Below are 16,892 nucleotides of genomic sequence, written 5' to 3'. Positions count from 1 at the left end.
GAATCAGGGAATCGTCCAAGTATGGGTACATTTGAATTCCTCTCTGCCTGCAATATGCAATGGCTGGAGCTAGGCACTTTGTGAATATCCTGGGCACAGTAGATAAGCCAAAGGGAAGTGTAGAGAACTGATAGTGCATACAGCCTGCTCTGAAGAGTAGGTGTTTCCTGCAAGATTCCCTTATGGGGATGTGCAGATAAGCTTCTTTTAAATCTAGGGTTGCTAGCCAGGAGTCCTTGCCTAGCATCGGAAGCAGCTGTTGGAGAGTTAACATTTTAAATTTTGGAACCACCAAAAAGGTGTTGAGAATAGACAGATCCAGGATAGGACGCCAAGAGTTTTCCTTTCGTGGGACCAGCAACAGTCTGGAGTAAAAAACCTTGTCCCCTTTGTTCTGCTGGGACAGGTTGAATAGCCTTGATCCTAAGGAGAGAAAGTACTAGCTTTTGGGCCTCTGCCCATTCGTTTGGTGGGAGATCTGGCCATCCGCTTATGGATGGGAGTGAGTGGAACTGGAGTCTGCATCCCTGGGAAACAATACTTAAGACCCATTTGTCTTGGGTAATGTATTGCCAATTTTTGGAAAGCAGTGCAAGTTTTCCTCCTAAAGGTGCAAGTACTTGGACAAGGCTTGGAAGAGTTAAGGATAAGTCATTGTGCAATTTTAGCAAAGGATGGAGGCTTACTACTTCCTGTTTTGTTCATGGGAGCACTCCATTGCTTAGATCTGTGCATAGCCTGAGACTGAAGTCTTGGTGGTCTGCTGCCCCTGGGTTTGGACTGAGAAGGCCTGGAAGGGACTGGAAAAGACCAGTTTTTTGAAGGCCAATGCCTACTGAATCTAGGTGGCTGTGATTGTAAGAAATCCTTAACAGTTTGCATAGATTTAGATTTCTCCTCCATTCTTTTGAGAACTACTTCTGCTTTATTACCAAATAGACGCTCTTGATTTAATGGCACATCCAGTAATTTTGCTTTGACATGATCTGGCCAGTTTTGTTCCTTAAGCCAAGCATGTCTTCTATGGACCCAATGACAGCAGCCCTGCAAGATGCTTCTAAAGCATCAAACCCACATTGCAAAGTACGTTTACCAACTTGGTTAGCAGAATGCATTAACTCTTGTAAATCTTTCTGTTCTGCACAATCAGGAATCAACATTTTTTGTTTAATTAGCTCCATAATATGCTGCAGATACTTTAACATATGAAACTGGCAATTTAAAGCCCTAATGGCAATCGTAGCAGAGCTGTATACCTTTCATCCCCATCTGTCTAATGCCCTGGAATGGGTCTAAAGGGGTAGGATTTTTGGCAGTTGTAGCCTTAATGCCTTTAGGTCCCTGGGAAATGGTCTCTGGATCCGCAGTAGGATTCCTAAAAAGGAATTTATGGGAGTCAGGCACTCTATAGCACCTGTCATGTTTCCTGGGAGCTGGAGGCAAGGTATCAGGGGTAAGGCTGGATTCCAGGAAGACATCATCTACAATTTCCAGAACAGGAGGGATAGCTAGAGGCCTGTGCTGAGGCAAGCTTAAAAATTCCCTGAGTCTCTTTTTGGACTGGGAGTAGTCCTGACTCTCCCAGCAGAAATGTTCTTTAAGGGTGTGCAGAGTTTCACCAAAGGAAAAATCTTCTGGATGGGAAGCAGAGGGAATGGAATCCTCTACATCAGAATCCTCATAGGTAGATAAGGGTATATCCTGGAAATCAGAAGGATCAGAGCAATCAGATTCCTGATCAGAAGAATCAGAAGGAAAATCAGTTCTGGGTCTTTTTGAGGGGGAAGGCTAACTTCCACTAATTAAAGTAATGAGGTCCTCAGCCATTCTAATCATTTGTTTTTGTGGCATGTGGGCCTTAGAATGCACTTTGGTCATCGATTTCCTAGGTGTAGTTGGAACTTTAGGCCTGAGAAATTCTGTATTTTTGGTTTGAAAGGAAGTTGTTGGTTTAATATGAAGATCGGAAGGCCTGAAAACACCCTCAGAAGCCGGTGCCTGCATAACGGCTACGGACCCATCCAAGGTAGAGACATCCGCAGGTTCCATAGTCGAAGAAGCATCTCGTGGCATACCGGACTCCGAATGGGTCTCAGTAGAGGCCTGCGAATCTGTAGAAGTGGGTATCAGGGGCTGTGAAAGCGCCTCACTGAGTACTAGCGACTAGCTTAATGGTAGCGTCGTCGACAGCCTTGGACCTATGCAGTCTGTCTCTGTCTTTATCCTTTCGTTTTTTTGGAAGATCGGTATCCGGATGGCTTACCCAAAACATTTTGGAGTATGGAGATCGAGAGCAAAAGAATTTAGCTACAAAAATAGCCCGATGACAAATAGTTCGGGCTTTGAACAAGGCACAAAACCGACAGCGAGGGAAGTCGTGGCTGACAGCAAGGGAAGTCGTGGTCTGGGCCTAAACAGGTGACGCAGTAAGAATGAAAATTTCTGAGGTGTTTGCTTTCCACAGGCGAGATAATTATTAATTTTTTTCCGACATCGGTTAGAGCAAGAAAAAAGGATCCCCAAAGGGGTACTTATCTTTTAGAAGACTTGAGGTCTGAAACTCGAAAAACGAAAATTTCAGGAGTCGGCACTTGCAAACTGCTTCTGCTTCGGGCACCGCACGGCAAGAAAGACTGATGTAATGGCATCAGCTGCATGTTTTATACCCCTGATGACCTGACGTCATGAAAGAAGAGACAGCATCTGAGGCAGAAATCCCAAGACTCTGGTATTCAGCCTGGCTGAGGGCTACCTGCAGGCAGATAACCCAAATGTGATGATTGCAACAGTGAAACACGAAGAACATCCTTCAGATCCTTATCAATCCCCCTTCCTTCAAACATCCACAGGAATATCATCTCTTCCATGAGGCATCCCTGTTGACCAATAATGCATCACCATTTTTAACTCATCACTTCTTACCTCAGCTAATTCTTGAACCTCATCTCCCTTTAACTTTGGCATAGTTAAATCTTCCATAAATATTTACATTTGTGCCTTTTTTTGGTTTCCATATTCCTCTGCTTTATATAAACTTTCAAAGAATGCCCAAAATCTCTCTAATACCCTTATACAACAACTCCTGGTTATTTTGTTACTGCTGTAATCTCTCTAGGCTTGGCAACACTTTTTACCTTTTGTTTCCTAAGTCATTGTGCTAATAGTTTTAGTGATCCAGAGTTATCAAAAATACTTAACAGTTATCTTTCTAAACTCATGCGTATTATCAAAATACAGCCAGAGTTTCCTTTTGTCAGTCAGCAGTTGCTTTTCTTCTTGTTCTTCAAGATGCCCCAAGTTTTCCATACTTTAAACTTTGACATACTCTAAATAACTCATATTACCTCTTTCCCATATCTCTTTCTCTTTTATTTCTATCATATTTTTCTACCATATATTGATCTCCATTATCATTTTATCCCACTCCCTAGATCATTTGTATCTTCTCTAATAACTCTACAACTATTTCCACTATTCATTCCTTAAATGCTTCTCTTTTTAACAAGTAAGCAGGAAGGCGCTGTATTTCATGGCCTCCTTGGTCTTAACGGGGATGACTTCTTTGTGTTTCGTTAGGTACATAAAAAAGAAGACTGGAGGGATGTGGATGTCTTACTCAACAATAAAATGATATTCTACAATTCTTAGACAATGAAAAAAAAAATCTAAGGGGAGCTGGTAATAACTTTGGCTTATAAAAGGTCCTTCACAGTAGTGAGGGCCTGCCTCCTCTACAGAAAGTCAGTCACCATGAGTTTATTAGACTAATAGCTCCCCCTGCTTAGGATGGGCATTCATAACTGATTGATTAAGCTCATCTTTAATGGACGCCAGCTTCCAATAGTCCATCCTATGAAGGCATATCTGTAATTTTTTTGACTCAACCTCCAGTTTATTTCATTGTACTATCCAGTCCCATCAGATATCTTTATCTATGAAGTATTTCATCTAACTTTTTGACTAAATTGATTTTTTTCCTTCTCCATTTAGGATCTTCGCATTTCTAACTACCTTTCTTACTTCCATTTGTGTTATACTTGGTCCTCCATTTCCTTAATGCCATTCTTTTCTCTAAATGTTGATGTACATTCATTTATGAATAATGTTTTCCCCTTCTTCATAATTTTTATTTATTTACTTCTTTGCATTATGTTAGTCCCTACAGTCTGAATGGCCAAAGTCCATGCTTGGCAAATGTTTATGGACAGAAGTTTACAAAGAAAATATATATTTTAGACATATAGGATTACCTACACAAATGCAGGCATAAAAGGATGACTACACAACACTAAAGGAAAAACTGTGGGGAAGCAACTGTAAAGAAGATGGCATAATGTACAATAATATCAAATCATTACTTGAAAAAACACTTCCAATGTGCACAATACCTGAACTGCAGCATTTACATTTGTACAAATATTTAGGAATGGAGACAGTAAAATTTAGTAATAACACAAGTTACTGAGTAGAGTGTAAGTCTAGAAGAGGATACAATATTATAAGAGGGTTTCAAGACATAGAAAAATGCAATCCTGAGATATTATGTGACATGAAAGAATACCTGATATGACATGATGGTACTAGGTTCGTGGGAGAAAAAAAAATCAATACCAAAGATGTATTCAGAAGACTATTTTACAAGCAGGTATACTTAACTCTGCCTTTTAAATATGATGATGTTTGGAGGGGTTTGAGATTCAGGACAGTTGTTACTCCAGAGCTTCACAATGGAATCCAAAGATAGTCACAATAATGTTATTTTGTATGAAGTTAACTTAGCAACTTATGACTCAGTCCTATGGCTTCTAGTCAGGCTGTATATCCAAAGCAAATTTTGGGTGGCAGGGTATTTATTTATTAGAAGTATAGAATATAATGTGCCATTTCTGTTTCATTAAGAGTGAGGTAATGTGACATTTCAAGCCAGTTCAATTTTCTAATAATATGCAAATGGTGAATCTTATTCTGGACTTCTGTGGCATTTTGTTGTAGCTTTGTTCCAAATTAGTTTGGAATCTAATGAATAATGAGGAGACATACATGATGGCAATTACTAGAGTGACTGGTTGTGACTCATGCCTGGTCACTTCTGAATGGCTTGATTAAGTGTAAGAGTACAGGTTTTTGAATTTTTTTTTAATAACTCTGCATATGTGATGGTTAAATTTCAAAGTGTGATAAATAATGGGTCCTACGAGCTAAGTATTTTCAACCATTTCAGCTTGAACAACTGAACTGAAACTAGCCATTTTTTGAATATTTAAGAAAGGACATTTTACAGTTACGAGTTAACTTTGAGTCTGCACAGTACATAAGAATGGAGTCACTGGCATATTGGATGATTTTGAGCAAACTGTGTGTTAAAATAAAACAAAAAAGCAAATAAATTGGATATTTGCTATTCACAAATATTTACTGCAGCTCTTATGGCAAAACTTATTTTCCCCATTGCTCCTTTTAATGAATTTTAATCAGTTTACCAATTTCATGCTGTTTGTTGGTCTTTTAGTAAACACTATCTCATTTTGTAAAAGCCTGCCCTCTTGAAATACGTAACAGTCACTTCTGACTGACTGCATTCTACAGCTGAAATGATGAACCATATAATATGGTGATTCTTTGCTTATGTAAAGCCTACATATTTCCCCAATATTAGGTCTTCATTCCAATATGAGACCATCAACTCCTCAATGAAGGTAATTCCTTGTAGGGAGTTAATAATGATCCAGCTCTTAGATATGCTGCAGCCAAAAGTCCCCCACTTACCATACAGCACAATAAAAGCACCATCCTTTAGCAGCATTTCATCTCCTCTCTCTCTTAAGAATACCAGTTATTGTTTTGTTTTCTTCCTCTTTATCTCTCTCTTAAGACATCTTAATGATATTACCATTTTCTTACCTTTTACTTTCTCATGAAAAGGAGGCCTGAATACAATGCCTGTGTGGATTATGTTATCAGTAATTCCCAATGTGCAGATTAACTTGCAGTACTTCCTTCTTTTGATCTGCCGCCACATGATTTCTTCCCTTCAAGAAGAATATATTTTGCACCCCATTCCTCTGACAGACTGTAAACGCTGAAATGCTTATATTCCTGTCACGTTACCGGTCATCTTTCTTCAAATATCATATTACCAAGACATTGTTCTTCAGTAAAATCCTTTAATTCTAACATTTTGTGCCACACTGTGGAAATTAGTACTGAATACATTCCATGTTTCATTCATCTTGTGCCTTATTGTCTCATTATATCTTCTTCTTCTTTCAGTTTTTCCCGGTTAGGGGTCGCCACAGTGGATCACCTGTTTCCATTTCTTCCTGGCCTCTGCATCTTGCTCTGTCACACCATCCACTTGGATGTCCTCTCTAACCACATCCATAAACTTTATCTTAGGCCTTCTTTTCCTCTTACCTGGCAGCTTCATCCTTAGCATCCTTTTCACAATATACCCAGCATCCCTCCTCAGCACATGTCCAAACCAATGCAATCTCGCCTCCCTGGCTTTGTTTCCAAACTGTCCAACCTGGGCTGACCCTCTAAGATACTTATTCCTAATCCTGTCTACCCTCATCACACCCAGTGCAAATCTTAACATCTTTAACTCTTCCACATTCAGCTATGACTCCTGCCCTTTTGTCAATGCCACTGTCTCCAACCCATATAACATAGCTGTCTCACTATATATATTTCCATTTAGCACTCTGATACTAATACTATTAGCACTATTTGCAAACTAGCTTCTCTGAAGTATTGACAAAAGAGACCACAACTGACTTGCTGTTTTTTTCTGTTTCTCCCCACAAGCTATTTTAAGCTGTTGTTGTTCAAACATTTAAACCAGTCACTTAAGATCTTGGGTCTTATACGAACAGATATGGACCATCCTGTTGGTATAGGCCTCCATCACTCCAAGAGGATTTTCAGTTCTCATTGAAGCCATTGCCCTTAGCTTTGCACCAGCTATTCAACCCCACTAAAGCACAACATCCAATCCTATCCCAATCCATGGAGAAGCAGCACCATTGAAAATGCTACTGTGTTTGCTTATTATATGTTGTTCTCCACTTGCTCAGACTTTTCCGGTACTGTTCAGATTCCTTTTCCAGTTAAGAGACTTGTTCATATTTGACTACAACATGACCATTTTTACCATGTGAAATTGCCTCTGTGGTCTTAGGGATTCACTCCCTGCCATAGAAATAGACAAGCACATGATTTCCCAGTCTCCTCCATCACTTGAATATACCCTTTAAGAGTGGAATCCCCCTAAAGACAACTAAACATTTTCTTTACTTTGTAGGGTTTCATATCACCATTCTATATGCTTCTACTATCAGACTTTCCAGCATTTTACAGAGGAACACATCTGCTCTAGAAAAGCAGACCAACTGTGGGGCATTAGAAGGATAGGGATGTCCCTTCTACTTCATGACCCCTTACCACACCAGAGTCAGATGTAGTCCAAATGATCCTCATTCTTTTTTTTTTTTAACACCTTTACTGAATCACTTGTGTCATACATTTGTATAAAAGTAATCAAACCATATTAACACTTTCACATTTACAAAAAATATACATAACATATATGTTATACATCCTATAATCTAGGTAATGCTACATAAATTATTCAATTCCTGCCTTTTGCTAAACCTCATTCCTTCTCTAAAACATTTTTCATCATGTACTGTTCTATTTCTTATATGCAATTTACTCCTGACCTTTTCTAAAGATCCCACTTTCTATTTTCTCTCTGTTACAGCAGTCACTACTTCAAGTAAAGCTGGTTTAGATTTTGATCTCCATTTTCTAATAATTGCTTTTTTGGCAGCCACCAGAATTAAACTTAACAAGGCCTAACTATGTCTAGGGAATTCAAATCATGTATCCCAGCTCAAAAAATAATTTCCTTAGTTACACTCATTTCCTCACCCAGTATTTCTGCCAAGAGTACTCTGCAGGGAATTTTAAAGGCCTGCCAACTCATAACACTCCCAAACCATATGCTCTCAGTGACCTCTTTCTTCCCATCACATCTCCATCATTTGCCATCTACCTAATTCTCTGGAGTTTGCTTGGGGTCTAAAGGTATCTATGCAAACAATTCCAGGCAAAAATCCTAAATCTTCTTGACCTTGTTGCATATTTGGAAGCTATATATATATATATATATATATATATATATATATATATATAAATTGGATATCTAATCTCTCATCTCAATCTTTTCTGATCTCTTCTGATCAATTCCCATAATTGTTGTGCAATACTGTATAAGCCCTATGAATTATCCCCTTTTTAACACCACTTCTCTTCTAGATTCAATTAAAAACTTCACTAGTGCAGGTTCTTTCATTTAGGATTTTCCAATCCCTTTCTCTTTTTCTCTACTCTGATATCAAGCCTTAATACAGAAAGCAATCACTAGCCTGCAATCCAAATGTTTTCTTGGCCTCCTCCCAGTCTATGACCTTTCCCTCTCTAATTATTGTTCCCAATACCTGGGCTCCTTTGCCTGTTTCCTACATTAAATTCCGGCTCTGTCTTGTCTATTCTCTGTACCCCTGATTGCAGTTATCCCTATCGGCAGAATCTTCTTTCTCCATTCACGTGTTGGCTTAGTTCTTAGTATACGTTCTGCTACTTTATGAATATAAACTTTTTTCTCTTTTTTTTTTTTATTTCTCCAACTCTTTTGTGTTTCTAATACCATGACAGGAATGGGCTCCATTCCTACATCAAAGTATGACTAAAGTTCATGAAATCAGTATTGTTTCAGTCTTTGATGTCAGCCAGAAGTGCTCTTTGCAGCACCCACGGTGTGCCCAGTAGTGACTCCTCCTGCAATTCATACAGAGTTACATGTATTGGTAACATATTTAAGTATGACTGTAATTTTTTTTTTTTTATAAACTCTGTTGCTCCTAGTACTACAGGAACTGTCTGGGTATCTTTCTTCCACATTGTCCTCGTTTCTGCCTGCAAATCCCGGTATTTTTATGGCTTTGTGTCTCTCTGTACGTAAGACAGTGTTAGTCACTGGGTGTAGCAATTTCAATGAGCAATGCTACTTTTGTCTTCTTTTCATGTACTACCATATCTAGTTTTCTCACATTTATTTTTTTTAACTGTTGGTAATGGATGATCCCATGTGATATAAACTTCATCATTTTCTATGATGGTTTGTTGCTCATGTTTCTAGTGTTTTTCAGTTACTTTAATATTACAATATTTGCACAATCCCCAATGCAACAGTCTTACTACATTATGCCTTTCAGTATACAGTCCTTCTGCTACTAGTATATCACAACCAGCAAAAAGATGTGTGACTGTTTCTAGTTCTGTTTTACAAAACCTACATTTGTCTGTTTCTTCCACATGTTCAATGGACATTGTAAACCAATGTGTACACAAGTCTACTATATTGGGCCACCAATATTAACCTTTCATCTTTTGGTTTAAGTTCACCTGTCCTTAACCATTCTTGCATTTGATCCTGATCAACATGAGGTTGTTCCAAGAGTTTTCTATACTTGCCACTATATTTATGCATTTTCCACGTCTTGCCTTCTCATATGATCCTTCATCTTATATTCTTTCTTTTGTTTTTTTGGCACATTCAGTTGTTGCCTGATTTTTATCTACTTCTGGTTTGAACTCCATTCCTGCTTAACACCGATAAATTTCTGTTAAACTAAGCAGGGAAGTCATCTTTGACTTATTCTTCTTGTGTTTCAAAACTTTCACTACATTTGGGTCTTGTGAGGTCAGCAGATACACATAGTGTCCCACAATCGCAGATCTATACATGTAATCAATTTCGAGGAGGCACATACCTTCTTGAGAGGAGGGAATATATAGTCTTGGTATGCACTGTTTTTTTGTAAATCATTTGATGAACATGAAGCATCCTTGATGTTCTTCATGTTTCACTGTTACAGTCATTACATTAGGGTAATCTGCTGGCAGGTTGCCCTCAGTCGACCTGATTAACAAAGTCTTGGGTCCTGCGTCGGTTGCTGTCCCTTCTTTCATGATGTCAGGTTGTAAGGGGTATAAAACATGCAGCCAACGCCATTACATCAGTTTTTCTTGCAGCAGATGTCGGGTGCCTCCCAAAATGGGGGGGGGGGTATATATATATTAATATATAAAATTAAAACCACAAAAATATACCTCAAAACAAAAGCAAATACACCAAAAAGGCTTTTAAGCATAGTAAAACAAAGTAGAGGTATAGTAAGAGAAAAACAGGGGACTGGAGGGGGGGGGGGGTAACCAGGACTGCAACAGTGAATACACTTGAACATCTACATTTCTATTACAGAAAGAATCATAAAATTGTGGTCACTGTTATGTTTTTAAATTAAGTGCTGGCCAACAGTAACAAAATGTATTCTAAAAGTAGAACTTTATTCCATCTACTTCTCTCCGTCCATAACCGAGTCTCTGTTTATTCATGCAGTACAGCAAACAGCAACAGCCTGAGATTATGCTGTTTCAGAATAAAATGTAACATGTAACTACAGTACTAATGTAAACAAAGCAAACTACTGCATAAAACAGGCAATTTCAGATTTCTTCTTTTAAAGTCTAAACTTCTATAAACATTTTCACAAACTAAGTACTACTTGTATCCAATAAATAAATACACATACCAGTGGTGTATCCTCATCTCCTGGAGACAGACTGAGTTCATCGGGTGAAGTCACTGATGATCGTGTGGTGCGAGGAGTTCGAGGGGAGGGGAGAGTATCCCATGCATTATAACCACTGGGAGGTGGAGTTGGCATTTGAACACCTGAGCGCTGACAGCATTCTTCAGCATTGGACATCCATGCTTCAAGTAATTTTTCCCTATCCCAGTCTAGACCAAAAAGATGAAATGGAAATTACACAGCATCAACAAAAAAGTGACATTTACTTAAAAGAAACAGGCAAGATTTCCTTTCTGCTTGCACTGCATATCAGGTAAAATCCATACCGGCTACCAATACGTTCCCACTTAAATATCGGTACAAAACCCACTTAACTGAGTTGCTTAAGACTGGGATAAAGATATTAAAATACCGGTAAATGAAAATCAGTAACCCTAACTAAACTTTCACTATAGTTTATTTACTTTCTTTCTGCTTAAAGAAATCCTCTTAGTTCAGACACAAGCATTTGGGCCCTGCTGTAATTCAATGGCTCATAACTGGCAATCCTTACAACAATGGAATTCTAAGTCTGAATATGGAAAAATATATAAATTCAAGGTTGTGTTACCATTTGAGTATTCTTCCTATTACTACTAGTAAAATACAAATATATATAGACAAATAAAAAAAACAACGGCGAATTGGTGAAATCACAAAATTAACAAAATACATAACAAAAATAGTCTAATTAGCCATCAACAATTGCCTTACTCAAACAAAGTCTAAATTAAACTCCTTAGTTTCCTTCTCAAATTGTCTATTTTTTTATACTTTAGTTATTAAAAAAGATTTTATTTATAACAATGCGAGGAATGTGTCACAGATGAAACATGTTAAACCAATTATACAAGACAATAGTCAGATAGTGATAACATCAGAGATTTGCATAACTAATGAAAAACACACTATAAGCTAAGTACAAGCAGTCCATAATAAAATCAAAGTTGTACATATGAATAATAATAAAAGAAGAAATTAAAGATAATGAAAAGGTTAACACCTCTTTTAATTATTCATTGCTAAACAGATACTTCAGATCAAATTATATACGGTAATGGTATAATAAGAGGTAACAGAATAAAGACACAAAGTCAAATTAGTAAATCATGTCTAAGATTTGCTTCCAATTTTTATTTGAAAGAAAATGTCAATTTTAATATAATGGCAATATTTTACATGCCCTTATATATCTAATGGCAATTTCCTATAATTCTTTCCATGAGATTTTGTGGAGATTATGCCATTTTCTTGTGATACAGAATTTAATTTACATGAAAATAAAAATCTTTCGGCTTTTTCCAGTTAGGGGTTGCCATAGTGGATCACCTGTCTGCTCTTGATTGGCAGTGGATTTTTACAGTTTTGAGTTCCCAGCCTGGTGCCCAACCTTCACAGAAGGCACACACACATTCATGCACCTACCTGCATTTCTTTAAAGTTCATTTGATCATGAGGAGGACATGCAGATTCTGCACAGAAGGCGCTCCAGCCGAGAATTGAACCGGAGAACCTCTTGCTGTGAGGTGATAACTGTAACCGCTGCACCACTTCAGCCTTAATTTGCATTAAAATACAGGTAAGCATTCTTAATTTTGATGTTTCAATGTCACCAAAGGCACATGTAAGACTGCCATGTTAATGTTATTAGTAAATGCACTTGATGACAAAATTTTTATTTCTAGAGATGACCAAAGTTTGTAACAAATGGGCAGTTACAAAAAACATGAAGAAAATTGGCATTCTGTTTATGGCACACATAACAGGATGAAGTAACAGCTTTACTGATTTCAGCTTTCTTTGTTGGAGTGAAATATACACTATGCAGGATCATGAAATGTGTGTAAAATATTTTTTAATTGGAATACATGTATGACTTATTGCCCAAGTTTTGGTTATTTTAGCATTCGGATCAACTGAAAAATTCCAATCGTGTTTTAATCATGATGGTGAGAAGAAATTAGAATTATTAAAACTTTTCACGGATTATCAGGTTAATGAAATTGATTTTTCAACTTGTAAATATTTTATTAACTTATTGAAGAGTTCATCTTTAGATGAAAAGCATTATGAAAACATTATTAAAACTAGATATAATAATTGGTTTAAAATTGTTGTGCAGCTTTTATGTAAAATCAAAGCTTTTCTCAGCTGGTCAACTGAGTTTACTTTTTACAGATAACATCCCATATTGTGAGATTAATTAACAATGGGAACTGTGATACTGCATGCAAATTAAAAACAGAAGTGTCTTTGAACTAAACCATTTTTTTACTCGGAGTGAAGCTCATCACTGATCACTGTAGCTAAAATTTATGACTTTTGAGTAATCTACTTGAATTATTATATAATAGATTGAAAATCTGGAAGGGCAAGACATACTTCTGATTTGGGGGCAGTTTGTGATTAGTAAGTATAGGCAATTTAGGTACCAATTTAAATGTATTTAATGAAAATGTAATGCTATTAAAATTACTGGAGATATTATAAAATGAAGTCAGGAAAAATTATGTTAGAAAGAATGTTCAATTTAGTTATGACAACTTTAGAAAACTTAGAAAGCAGTAAAACTGTTAATTTATCCCATATTTCTAAATCTATTTCAACAGATTTCCAAATCTTTACAATACTACTTTCCATATTTTTGTAATTTTGGCTAAAATTGACTCCAAAATATTTTACAGTTGAACTGAATATTCAATGGAAATTAAATACTGAGGAGATATTGCAATTTTGATTTAAAGAAATTATCACTGATTAAGGCTGAGTTTATAATATAAAAATTGTGTACAAAGATTAATGCAGATAAAATTTTAGGGATATCAGTGCTAGGTCAGGAGATGTAAAGGTACAATTACATGTGAGATGTACAATTGTTTATGGGTTGAAAATCCATTGATTCCAACTATACAAGGATTACCCAAAGTACATAAAGATCCCATACATCCACCAATGAGACCCATTGTAACAGGCAGAGGTTGGGTTACTGAACCCTTGTCAGTGTTTGTAGAAAAAATGCCAAGACCAGTAGTAGATCTAAATCCATTTATTCTTAGGGATTCCAAACAGTTTCTGTTGGACCTGTATAAGGAAACCGCAAATCTTCTTGATACTCTCCCTTACCTGCTTGTTACAATGGATGTTAAATCTCTTTTTACTAATATTCCTAACCAACTAGGTATAGTTAGTATTCAGCAGTACTTATCGCACTACACTGATATGGTAGCCACCAAGATAGACTTGATCTGCCTGTTATTAGAGACAGTGTTAGAAAACAATACTTTCTTTTTTAATGATGAATTGTTTTTTCAAAAGGATGGCGTAGCTATAGGCATATCTTGTGCCAATAGCTACGCCAACCTAGTTATGGCTATGTGGGAAAAGCAGAAGTTTTTTCCTTCGCCCTCTTACAAGAAACATGTCATATTTTATAGACATTTTGTGGATGACTTGTTTCTTCTTTGGAATGGTAGTGAAGATGAGTTGAATAGTTTCTTTGAAGAAATTAATTAATTTACTAGTTTTTTGAAATTTACTTTGACAGTCTCAACTTGTAGTATCCCTTTCTTGGATATTCATATTGAACACCTTAGCAATGGTAAACTTAATACAGGTGTATACATAAAACCTTGCTATAAAAATACATTATTACACAGGGAAAGTATGCATCCTAGATATGCCTTTACCAATATTATTAAAGGTCAGGCAATCCGGGCATCTAGGTTAAACCCTATGCAAGGTAATTTTGAGATGGAATTGGTAACCCTCCACAAAAGATTATTAACAAGGAAATACAAAGAAGATTAAATGTCTATAGGTTTTCAGTGTATAGAGAATTTTAGATTAGATAGGGCATGCCCTTATTTTTCAGAGCAGGGCAATGAATATTATACTACAGAAAGCAATTCCACCAACATTAATGTACCAATACAAAAAAATCTCATTATTTTACACACGATTTCCACCAAATAAGAGACATCTTGTGTAAGCATTGGAATGTTTTAACAGTTGACCCTAATATTAGGGAAATTATGGGTGAATACCCACAATTTTTATTTAAAAACAAGAAGAATTTACATAGACTCTTATGTTACATTAATGTTACTTCGTTCCATGAAAATAGAAGTCATTTAGGCACCAAACCATGCAATAAGTGTAATTTTTGCACATTTTTATGTGAATCAAACATGTTTATACATCCCAATACATCTCAATTTTTTAGCTTTGATGTCAGTGCTAGTTGTGATACGGAACATGTAGTTTATCTCGCTTTATGCTCTTCTTGCCCTGCCTTCAATGTTGGTAAAACTGATAGAAGGCTTAAGGACAGGGTGAGGGAGCACTTATATCAGATCCGTATTCGGTCAAACACCAATGCTTTGTCTAAACATGTTTTAGAAACCAACAATTCACATATTTTTAAGTTTTTAGTCTTATGTATTAATATACTTAGTTTGAGGGGAGGGGACCTAAGGAATTATACCGAAAGAAATGAAATTAACTGGATTATCAGACTGCAAGCACATATTCACCCTGGTCTTAATGATAAGGTCCCTTTAAGACCAGCTCTTAAAAACAGAAGGTTTCATTTTAAATAGTTTTTTAAACATTTTTTATTTTTTTTTTATTATTTTTTATATAATAAATTGTTTTATTGATGGATTAAAGATATTATTTATATAATATATTTAGGATGCTTAAGTGATGTCCATTTTTATGCAGTAATAATGCTTTAAATATTTTGTCTTTACTCCTTGTATAGGTGTATTGTAATACTATTTTATTGTTCACTTTAAATGTATATGGTTTAATTATGATGTCATCATTAGGTTTAATTAGTAATTGAAGGTGTACCTGAATGTATATAAGGTGTGCCTTGAACTGCTTTATTCTCTTATGGTTTGAAGAAGCCACTTTCTTCTTTGGAATGGTAGTGAGGATGAGTTGAATAGTTTCTTTGAAGAAATTAATTAATTTACTAGTTTTTTGAAATTTACAGTCTCAACTTGTATTATCCCCTTCTTGGATGTTCATATTTAATGCCTTAGCAATGGTAAACTTAATACAGGTGTATACAGAAAACCTTGCTATAAAAATACATTATTGCACAGGGAAAGTATGCATCCTAGATATGTCTTTACCAATATTATTAAAGGTCAGGCAATCCGGGCATCTAGGTTAAACCCTATGCAAGGTAATTTTGTGACGGAATTGGTAACCCTCCACAAAAGATTATTAACAAGGAAATACAAAGAAGATGAAATTTCTATAGGTTTTCAGTGTATAGAGAATTTTAGATTAGATAGGGAATGCCCTTATTTTTCAGAGCAGGGCAATGAATATTATACTATAGAAAGCAATGCCACCAACGTTAATGTACCAACACAAAAAAATCTCATTATTTTACACATATGATTTCCACCAAATAAGAGACATCTTGTTTAAGCATTGGAATGTTTTAATAGTTGACCCTAATATTAGGGAAATTGTGGGTGAATACCCACAATTTTTATTTAAAAACAAGAAGAATTTACATAGACTCATGTTATACTAACGTTACTTCGTTCCATGAAAATAGAAGTCATTTAGGCACCAAGCCATGTAATAAGTGTAATTTTTGCACATTTATATGTGAATCGAACATGTTTATACATCCCAACACATCTCAATTTTTTAGCTTTGATGTCAGTGCTAGTTGTGATACGGAACATGTAGTTTATCTCGCTTTATGCTCTTCTTGCCCTGCCTTCTATGTCGGTAAAACCGATAGAAGGCTTAAGGACAGGGTGAGGGAGCACTTATATCAGATCCGTATTCGGTCAAACACCAATGCTTTGTCTAGACATGTTTTAGAAGCCAACAATTCACATATTTTTAACTTTTTAGGCTTATATATTAATACACCTAGTTTGAGGAATTATACCGAAAGAAATGAAACTAACTGGATTATCAGACTGCAAGCACATATTCACCCTGGTCTTAATGATAAGGTCCCATTAAGACCAGCTCTTAAAAACAGAAGGTTTCATTTTAAATAGTTTTTTAAACATTTTTTATTTATTTATTTTTTATTATTTTTTATATAATAAATTGTTTTATTGATGGATTAAAGATATTATTTATATAATATATTTAGGATGCTTAAGTGATGTCCATTTTTATGCAGTAATAATGCTTTAAATATTTTGTCTTTAC

The 16,892-nt window shown here is 36.0% G+C and overlaps 1 protein-coding gene across 1 annotated transcript in view; it reads right to left on the bottom strand.

Annotated features, from left to right (window-relative positions):
- Positions 1–16,892, bottom strand: part of ANKIB1 (ankyrin repeat and IBR domain containing 1) — a 2,275,843-nt gene that overhangs the window by 776,501 nt on the left and 1,482,450 nt on the right. Inside the window, 1 exon segment of the mRNA XM_044067672.1 lies at positions 10,659–10,867. Coding sequence (XP_043923607.1) covers positions 10,659–10,867 — 209 coding nt within the window.

This window comes from Protopterus annectens, chromosome 3.part1 (genome assembly GCF_019279795.1).
Source record: "Protopterus annectens isolate FY-2018-M chromosome 3.part1, PAN1.0, whole genome shotgun sequence".
Classification (NCBI taxonomy): Eukaryota; Metazoa; Chordata; order Ceratodontiformes; family Protopteridae; genus Protopterus; species Protopterus annectens.
The sequence above is the reverse complement of the archived record's forward strand: the minus strand, read 5'-3'. Positions and strand labels throughout refer to the sequence as shown.